The sequence below is a fragment of the Chelonoidis abingdonii genome, chromosome 2 (genome assembly GCF_003597395.2).
Source record: "Chelonoidis abingdonii isolate Lonesome George chromosome 2, CheloAbing_2.0, whole genome shotgun sequence".
Classification (NCBI taxonomy): Eukaryota; Metazoa; Chordata; order Testudines; family Testudinidae; genus Chelonoidis; species Chelonoidis abingdonii.
Genome location: NC_133770.1, coordinates 213,851,243 through 213,861,224, shown reverse-complemented (window position 1 = coordinate 213,861,224; position 9,982 = coordinate 213,851,243). Strand labels below are relative to the sequence as shown.

General features: G+C 37.1%; 2 protein-coding genes across 2 annotated transcripts in view; one reads left to right on the top strand and one right to left on the bottom strand.

The window, feature by feature from the left end:
• EMILIN2 (elastin microfibril interfacer 2) overlaps positions 1-9,982 on the top strand; it is a 124,331-nt gene that overhangs the window by 77,329 nt on the left and 37,020 nt on the right. The gene's annotated exons all lie outside the window — the stretch shown is intronic.
• Positions 7-9,982, bottom strand: part of LPIN2 (lipin 2) — a 76,484-nt gene continuing 66,508 nt past the window's right edge. The window contains exons 13-17 of the mRNA XM_075062019.1: positions 8,590-8,718; positions 7,220-7,417; positions 3,707-3,853; positions 2,758-2,861; positions 7-2,434 (exon numbers count right to left, since the gene is read on the bottom strand). Coding sequence (XP_074918120.1) covers positions 2,290-2,434; positions 2,758-2,861; positions 3,707-3,853; positions 7,220-7,417; positions 8,590-8,718 — 723 coding nt within the window. The 3' untranslated portion in view covers positions 7-2,289. The remainder of the gene's footprint in view (positions 2,435-2,757; positions 2,862-3,706; positions 3,854-7,219; positions 7,418-8,589; positions 8,719-9,982) is intronic.

Here is a 9,982-nt window from a genome sequence, read left to right as displayed (position 1 = left end):
TAAGCTAAGGCCACCAGAGAATGAGCTAAAAGTGGTGAAGGAAATTCTGACTACTCCAGAAGAACTGATCTAGGATATCCAGGTCCATTCCTTTTGTGGAAAGATTTTCTCATCACTGTGAGGAAAATTTTTCACTTAATAGCCTGTATCTCATTGATTTTCAAAGCAACTTATAAAAATTTTACCCTTTGTGAAATGGCTTTCCCTATTAGAAGAAACCAAGAATGAAAATATAAACAGATACAGGGCTTTTAAAGACTGGGGTTTATAAGCTTTTGCTCAGTGCAGTGATCTATAAAATAGGCCATGTTCCGTTCTGATCTGAACCTGTGAAACAATAAACCAGCAATACCATTTGCAGCCCACTACTGCTTGCATTAAAGACAGACTGTGGCTCTTGATTGAGTAATCCTAGTACAATTATGGTTGCTGAAAATACTAACTTATAAAACAACATCTTTAGACATTTGTTTGGATCATGAAAAAAATGTAGTCCCATCTACTTAACCACTAAGACTTGGGGAATAGCCAACTTTTCTGCGGAAATGATTACCATGAAATCCATATACTCTAATGAGGCTGCCGTTTAAATCAATTGTTTATATGGCACAGAAAAGTTCAAACTGATATAACTCTCTTTTTCTTTCCTTCACTAAAGAGCCAGGTCCCCTTTGCGACTTCATCTCCTTGCTTATAATTCCACTTGCTGTGAGCTAGTCATTAAAAATAACCTACTTCAAATGATACGCTGATCCAAAAATATTCAGTGAATCTGTTTTTCAGTTGACTGGAGTTAGCGCCTCATGTTAGAACCTCACATGGAGAATTCTCAGACTGACAAAGGAAATAATAAATGATTCCTTCTAAAAAAAAAAATCTACCAAATCTGCTGTTTTCACTGACAGCCTAGGGTAAACATCTTCACTTCCACTCTGCAACTCTAAAGGCACAGCACAGAATTTCACTCAGCTTTATACTATACCCTTCCTAAGTTTGCTGTACAAACCAAAAGGAAAAACCTTTGCTTTCAAGAATTTTTGGGATACCCAGTGAAGACTGCAGGCAAACTGCTTTTGGAGTTGGTAAGTATTAGGCCTATGAGGCAGTTAGCATAATACAGTAATTTATAGGCGCAGGTCTGAAACCAAGGAATGGCCACACAGTAATGCTTGTCATTTACCTGAAAACTCTGTTGGCTCTGCTCTGCTATACAGCATTCAGAACACAAACCTTGCACCTGGGAGCTCACTGCTGCATCGTACTTGCTTCAATAACTGAAAACCCTTAATACAGAATTCTGGAAAGGCCTGCAGTAGAATCAATTAAAAAAATTAAATACATAATTTTCTTCAATGACAACTCCCCAAATATAATCTGTACATGCTTTTTTACTGGCCTACATACTGTGCACACATATATGCATTTCAATGCTGTAAAAAAATGCCAACTTCTCAGCTATTACAGCTATTCAATCTCTGGATTGAAAATTGCCATGGAAGATTGCAGCTTGGGAACAACAAAAGTCATTCAAGAATCCAATGGCATACTGAAACTTTTCAAGACATGGATTGAAACTACGCAATAAGCTCATAATATAGTCAAATCACTGTATGTTTAGAAAAATGTAAGAGGCAGAGTTAACATGAGTGGCACCTTGCTGCACAAGCACAGCCTCTACTTTTAATATACCCTAGACTGTACATGTGACAATACTATTTACATTTAAGGAGGAGCTTTATATCTTCAGTTTCTGTCAGATGGTTAATGTTTAAGACATCTTCTATATTTTGTTTATGAGAAATGGAGCCATAGTTGTTTCAGACAGTTACTCCTTTTTAAAATGGCCTAATTACCAATTTGAAAATTAGTCTATAACTGCTATAACATGGCTGATAGTCTATTTGGCAGCTTCCATGCACTTTTTGGCTTTTTTTTTTCAAAAAAATATTAAGGAGACTAATATACAAAAAGTCTATATTTAAGGTAAGTTTTTCATCTATGGAAAGGCAAAGATGCAGCAAAAACTCCACCTTTGTGTTGCCATCTAGTATCTCAGTACTGCTGCTATCACATAAGCGAATCTCAAATGCCTTAAAAAGTCAAAGGACAAACAGAAACTCTGCATTTTCTTTGTTTGTGCCAAACCCATAGACTTAAAGTATTGTCTCAAGTAAGACTCATGGTACCAATGTATAAATTAGCATCTCCAGAAAAGACGTTCTCTCTTCACATTTAAACTGAAGTTGAATGACTGGATACAAAATCCCATCTCCAGGTGAGCAGAGCTGTTCAGGCTAGGTCTTCCATGTTCACCTCAGGAAATGGTTGTCGCCAATAGCAGAAGGAACTGAATTCCGGGCACACAAAAGCAGAACTCTGTTCTTTATTGAGCAGTGGGAACACATGTTCCACAAGCTCACTTAGCCTGAAATACCTACATTAGAAAAAGAAGATGGTTATTTCACAGTCTAGTCACTGTTCTATTGTTGTGCAGCTTTAGAAATGTAATTCCAAAAGCCGACAGTCAAAGAGGTAGTGTTCCTCCAAAAGCTATTTTCCACTTTACTTAGTTTACATTTTTCTTTCTTAATACATTTCAGTACATATCTGAGGCTGAAGATCTCTAGTAGACAGAATTTCACCCAATTCCTTAAGATTTCATATTATAGCATCACTGTTACAATGGTTCCTGCCTTGCTTGAAGCTCAGCCCTCTCCCACTTCTTCTGACCATTTGAAATAATAAAAGTGGTCTTACGAGGACTTGTTTCCCTTTGTCCGTTCCTGGATCAGTTCACCCTTTGGGTTCACTGTAAATATTCTGCAGTCTGGGACTCCCACTTTCGTGTAGGCGAATACATCCTGCAGAAAGCATGAACAGTGGTGCAGAAGGAAGTTATTACTCTGCTTTCAGATTCCCTTATGTGAGTCAGCACTGCTCAATAGAAAAAAAAAACTTTACAGAAAGAACATGAAGATACATTTAAAAGTAGATTGAAGTAATTGAAATTTGGCTCTCAAAAGTTAGAGAAGACATGCAAAGCGTCAGACATATTTAAAAGCCATAAACCTTAGACAGCATAGAAAGGATTAGAATATACAGCAGCAAATAAGATGAACTTCCAGCTTCAGTCTGGGAAGTAAGATTTGTTCCTAGGCCTTAGGCCACAAATGACAAAATGCTTCTTGGGGGGAATATTCCATTACTGGAATGGAAAAGCAATACTTTTGGGGCCCATCCCTTCCTTGCTGGTTCAGGGCTCAGTACCTGTGTGGCTGAAGACAAGACAGGGAGAGGGGAAAGTGAGAATTGTGTGAAAGAATAAAGTTTCTGCATTGAGTTGCTATGGAATTAATAAACTTTGGTTCTCACATACTATGGTGAACACCACTGCAGAAACACCAAAGGATGGAATGTTATATTTATTAAAGGCCAGATTCTGAGAACATTTACTTGTGAGTAACTTCACTAATACATGTAGTTCCACCAAAGCCAGTAGAATAGCTTGCACGAGTCAAGTTATTTCTAAGTGTGTTTGTATGACTGGGCCATAACAAGGAAATGCCATCAGGTGTTTAATAAATTAAAGCTGTTCAATTTCCTTCTTACATTTGTAAAAGGACCAAAAAAACCCTTATTTCCCTTGCTTCACAAATAAAATTTGTTTGGGTGTTTTGACCCTTCAATTAGAAAGGTGCAGACTTACATTGGGCCTGTTTCCAAAAGCAGCATAGAAAGGCTGTTTATTCGGCACAAACAAGTTCTTGATATCATTCAAACACTCGATTTTGAACTTTTCAGGCTTCTTTTCTATCACTTCCCTAGAATAAAATTTGAACACAATCACTGAACCCTAAATCACCATTTCAGAGGGGTAATTCCCCCTATTCAGAAGGTGTTTGCATTCTCACAGTACATTGTGTGGCTGAAATTTCCAATGTATAGGTAATTGTACCAGCTGTACAAAAAACAAAAAAAACAAATCAATCCACTTGCCCAAGACGAATAAAACATAACTCATGTTTTCCTTCATTGACAATCGCAGTAAAATGCAGGTCAACAGATTCTGCACATAAATTTTCATGCCATACCTAATTCATAACTGCTCTGACATAGTCTCTGCCACCTCAGAGGATCATTTAAGCAGATCAGGAAAAATGGCAAGTGAGAATATGTAGGAACACATTAGGCCTACTCTCAGTCCTGCTCCCAATGAAGACAATCACAGTTTTACCAGTGACTACTGGGTGGTAGAACTGGGGCCACTGCTAGCTGCAACTTACTGTCAGTTCATTTTTATTTTACTTTGCTTAAGACTATATTACATTTACCTTAATTAGCTATCATCAGTGACAAGTGATTAGTCTACTGAAGTTTCCAACAGTGATTGTCTCAGATATTTAGATGACAAATCTAGAAGGCTCAACATTTCTGCGTTCTTTATAAGACGTAATATTAATCATTACATTCTTGTTACAATGTAGAATTCCCAAGGTTCTAATACCATCCAGCGTGGTAGTGAAAAGCTGGAAAATCCAGATTAGCTTGTGGAAGTTCAACTCTGCAGTTCTTGCAGCCATACTTCTCTGGACAGAATTTTACTGATACTCTTAACAAAAGGTTCTGTATGTAAGTCACAGGATGAGAGGGAGAGGAGTAGACAAACACCTCCTTTACGAGACTGACACTTTACCTGCTGTAACAGTTTTTAATACATGCATATGATCACAAACATTATATTGCAAATGAAATGTTTCGGAATCAGCAAATGGTTTCAGGGGGTCATAATAAAGCCAAGGGCCCTCTTCAGTTTGCAGAAGTAAAAATAAGAACAATGGCATAATGATAGTTCATAAAGCAGCCATTTCACTCAGTTCTTCACACCTTTTCTATTTATCTCTGCCCACTGCCTGCCTCCTTAGTAAAATAATTGCCAGTAGAAATACCAATGTGCTTACTATGAAAGGCCGGAACACAGCTGCTGGGGGACAGACAACAGGGCCCTGGGTAGGATTGGTTCCTTTGTCATTCACCAATGTAGACCGGCTCTTAGTCTATCTGTCCATTCCAATGGCCAGCAGAGCATATACAGAAACTTGTAGCGTTCCTAAGGAAGAATATTATGTTATTTATATGTTCCCAACAAAATGTTTGCCAAGATCAAGTATTATGGTAGTGTCAATAGAGACCAATCAGGGCGTAGTAACCTATTGTAAAACCACTGCAGAGTAGAGGAGGTTGGTCCTAATGTTGAAGAGGTCTGTAATGTTACAGTTCAAAAAGAAGAGCCTATAGAGAAGGAAAAGTGAGGCAGCAGGTACTATAAAGTCCTTCGATTCAGAACTGTGACAGTTTAGATGTTATGCAAACCTGGTGATTCTGTCGATTTGGCAAAAAAATTAATGTAAAACAAACCGTATATCAACTTCATTACAACCTTCTATTGGTTATCGACAATTTATTAAACGTTGCATATTGCAGATAGGACTCATTTCGTGGCATATTAAATGTATTGCTGTTGTGCTTGTAGGCAAAAATTTAAGTTCAAGCTAATGTCAGTGTCAGAATTGCTGAACAACGAGTTTTCAGTAAATCTACTAAAAATGTTCCTGCAGACTTTGCAGACCAATCTATGTCACATGAAAAAAAAGCTGCATGTTGAGATGTACACAGTGTTGATTTAACTTGTTGTGCAAGTGGATGCAAGTGCTATTTTTAGAGGCTAGAATTTGGCTCCAGCAAGATTGCTGCTTCAATGAGTTAAGATATGAAGTCTGCCCACATCCCATTGCAGTAAGGTATGAGGGCAACTTATTGCCTTTTTACTTATATCTGGGGCACATGAAGGTTCCAAGGCCTCAAATCTATCTGTCAAGGCCAATGATTCTAATTTTCAACTAAACTTCATTAAAAATGGGATTTCCATAATTTTAAGCAATTACTCATCGTTGTATCCCTCAGGACAACCTAAAATGCAGTTAATCTTTCAGGGTTGGTGTGAATTATGGCGCGCGTGTTCATATGTTTTGAAAGTGGTTTGCCACACAGAAGGACAAATCAGGAGAGAAAAATATATTTGTCAAGTTAAAAGACTTTATAAGACAATTTAAAGATTACTAGCTCTATGCTTTTCAAAGAATGACATTTTAAAGGAGGATCAATATAATCTGGAGTTGAGTAACCTTACATGTATAATATGCAAGTATAATACTGAAAAGCACACAGTTTAGACCCAACAACTAAATTTAAAATAACTTTTACAGATAGTTAAGTGTTTTCATGATTCTTTGTAACAGTTAACGACATCCTGCAAACTGAAGAACAAGTGACATGCTGCTTCCCAACGACAAAGCAGTTTAAGATGTTTTTAGAATTTTTGTAATATACTACATTTTAAACTAAAATCTGAATTTATCCTTGAAATACAATGCAAAAGATCAAATTACAGGAAGTGGTAGTCAATGGGGCAATAGCAATAGCATGTGTTTTAGAACAGTCTGTTAATCAATGAATAATGTAGTTTGTAAGAGACAACTTATTTTTTGTGTATTATGGTCATGAAACGGTGGTTAATCAGAACTCGTTAATCTGATTCATTTAATTATATTGTCAGTAATCCCAAAATCCGTTGCTTCAAAGTAAGGATACATACTCATTGATGAATGGTTAGGCTTTGCATGCCTTGATGGGTCAGTCCTTGCAAGCTGTGGGAGAAATTTGTCGCTAAGCATCAGCACTAAAAACAGAACCATGGAACTAAGTTTACAGAGGAGATTTTGCAATTAAAAAATACATGTCATTGAGATTTGTGTTTGCAACAAATATTTGTGGAAGATTAAAGAATCTCTGTGCAACAATTCTAGATTACGCAAAGCTTGTAGCTGTCTGGCTTGAGCATTGTGAGGCCCACTATGCCACTAGCAGCGCACTATACACGTCTCAGCCACCACTAACTGGTAAGGGAAAAAAATCCAGGATAGATCACTGAAAACCAACGGGTGATACATTTATTTCTTTCAAAACTCTCATATAGATTACTGTAAGTAAAAGTACCAGATTCAAGTAAACTGAAGAAACACTAAACAGCAGTCTTTCATCTGGAATTCTCACATATGTAAATTTAGAGACAGGCTGAATCAACGCTCCCTTTGAATCCTCTCTTTATAAGCTCTTCAAAGGACGGAGGTGCTATAAACAACAGTGAAACATATCATCCAAAATTTAAATAAATGCAACAATGATGTAACGGTACTTGCTTTGTTATTGTTCCGTCAATATCAGAGATGATGATTCTGTCATTCCAGTTCCAGAGGTATATTGTTCCTGCACAGCGGCAAGTACCTTGATATTGGGTTGTAATACTGAACACAACATCATTTGGACCATCTCTGAGCTTCAATTTTGCCTTTAAAATAAACCAGAATTATTAAAGTGTTTTGCATAGTTAAGAGTTTATAAATAGCAAAAGAGCTGCAGGAAATGTTGTGGGTGCTCATACACATCTACTTGTGTGATCAGATTAGATATAATTTGTAATTATATGTTTATTGTGTCCTCAAAGCCATTTCACAAGAATCCAATGTTAGCTTGGTGCACTATCCAGATACAACAACCCACCCTCTTGCCTACCAAAAGAAACAATCCTGGAAATTTCTCAATGTTGTCTCTCTGCTAGTAAAGGAACCTACCCTCAATTTTATTTTAGCATTATTCTACATCAATTATCTTCTGGTAAAAAAAAAAAAAAAAAAAAAAAAAAAAAATTTTAAAAAAAGTTCAATACATCTCCTCCTGAAAAAGCTTGTAATCTATACTACTGAGTTTAACTTTTCATTGGTCCTAAATCTGGCGTTCATTGTCCAAAGTGTAACTGTGGCACCCCAATACTAGTGATTCTGGACTTATTCTTAATTTTATTAGAACTTAAGTTCAGGATTACATTAGTAAGTTTAGTGAAGAATCTCCAGTAGCACAAAATACACTTATCAGAGCTGAACATGCAAAATACGACTTTACTATTTGTCTAAGAAGCCTGAGAGACTTCTTATATAAGAGATAGTGTTCCCATGTTTGCATGTTCCCTGGACAGAATCATTTTAGGGTATTCTTTCACTCTTGTTCTTCCTCACTCAGAGAGAATCATTTCTTCGGAGGCCAATATGACATCAACAAAAAAAAGTAAGCTGCAGAGATTTTTGTATGACTTAAAAACTCATGTCTTCTCATAATGTGTAGACGCAATTTTAGTATCAGATTTTTGCTTGTATCAAGGATTTGCCACTGGCTTTGAGAAATTAGCCTTGCGTGTACGATTAATTATGGATAAATTTGTTTTGCACAATACAAAAATTGCAGACATCTTAATCTGGCTAAGACCGACTACATGTAATCAAACTCAATGATTACGTGAGTGTTTGCAGTTAGCATGTGTCAAACAGGGCTAGTGTTGTAGTAGGGTGGACGAGAATTTGTAACATCTTAGTATTGGTGAATAGCCTTGATGAACAATGCTATTTACACTTGGAGCTGACTAAGGTTGGTAGGGATGAACCTGTTTGTCACTAGCTCGCTGTGCTATTTGAACTATACCCACAGATGAAAAGGAATATCGGCAGTACTATAATAATTCTTATGACAGATCTCGAAATGTTCTTTTGTAGTTGCTGGCAGGTCATTTGTTCTTTGTGCCTCAGACTTCCCCTCCTTTGCCTCTGGTGGCTAAGATAGCACAAGAACCAAGAACATACCAACATTTTAGGCATCTGCATTGACAAGAACTAATTTAAATTTTGGGCATAACCGAATAGCTATCATATAAACAGTAAATTTGCTACTCTATCTGTACGAGGTACTCAGATTTGCTCAGTCTGGGGATTACTTCATAAGAGATCCTTTCATAGACCATTTCTCCTCAAAATATTTAATGTTGTAGGCAAATAGGAAGGCCCCTGCAGACCAGATACTAATTAATGTAAATAATGCTTTAATCAGGCACTTTCTGGTGCACCATCTATGGTCAAAATCTTGCAACCAAGTTGCTTATGACAGTCTTAAAAAAGAAAAAGGATAAAAATCAGCACAAGACTAGTGTTTAGTGGTCTTGATCCTAGCAGGCAAATATTCCTACAACAGAAATTGCCATTAAAATTTACAGCCTTTTCAGTAGCACTTAAGAGATCATGAATGGGCTTGCAGACAGCCATCTTTAGAAGAAGTGGACCTCTCCAAGCTTGGTGGTGTGGTATGTGTGCAGGAGAGCATGATGGAAATTGGCACTGCTACTGACCATTTTCTGGCAATCAAGGCTCTCAATCCAAACATCTTTTAGAAACATTAAATTCACTAAAGATAAACTCGAAAAAGTGTTGAAGTTAAAGAAACGCATGTTAGAAGTGTTGGAAGAAAGCTTAAATCAAGCTAAAATAGCTAGTCAAAATGAGAGTACTGTAATTATGTAAGGGGCAGACTGACAGAACACTGTGCCCATTTTTCTATTTCCCTTTTATTTGCAAGAAGTTCCCAAAATACACTGCAACTTCTTTCAAAAGTTGTTTTGAAGACAATTGATGGTTTACAGTGAGGACAGTCTGAAATAAAGGCTATGTCTACATGGCCCGGCAGTGGGAACTACTGGGTGTGAACTGCAGTGTCCTGTGCTGCAACTCCCTCATGTGGATGCTGGCATGAACTAAAAGGTACCCAGTGTCACAAACTAGGTAATTTAATTTGTGCCAACAGCATCCACACAGTGGAGTTACAGTGTAGCATGCTAGTATGTGCTGCAATTCACATCCCCATAGTCCAAACTGCAGGGCATTTAAATAAGACCCAAGATCCTTCAATCCAAATTTGTTGTGTTTAGTTGGTAATGTTACTAGTGATATTTTAGTCTCTAAACCTCAAAAGCAATTTAAATAGTTACATAATACTGATGAATAACTGAACATGCAGTTTTACAGCACTGACTGCCAAAGATCTTATC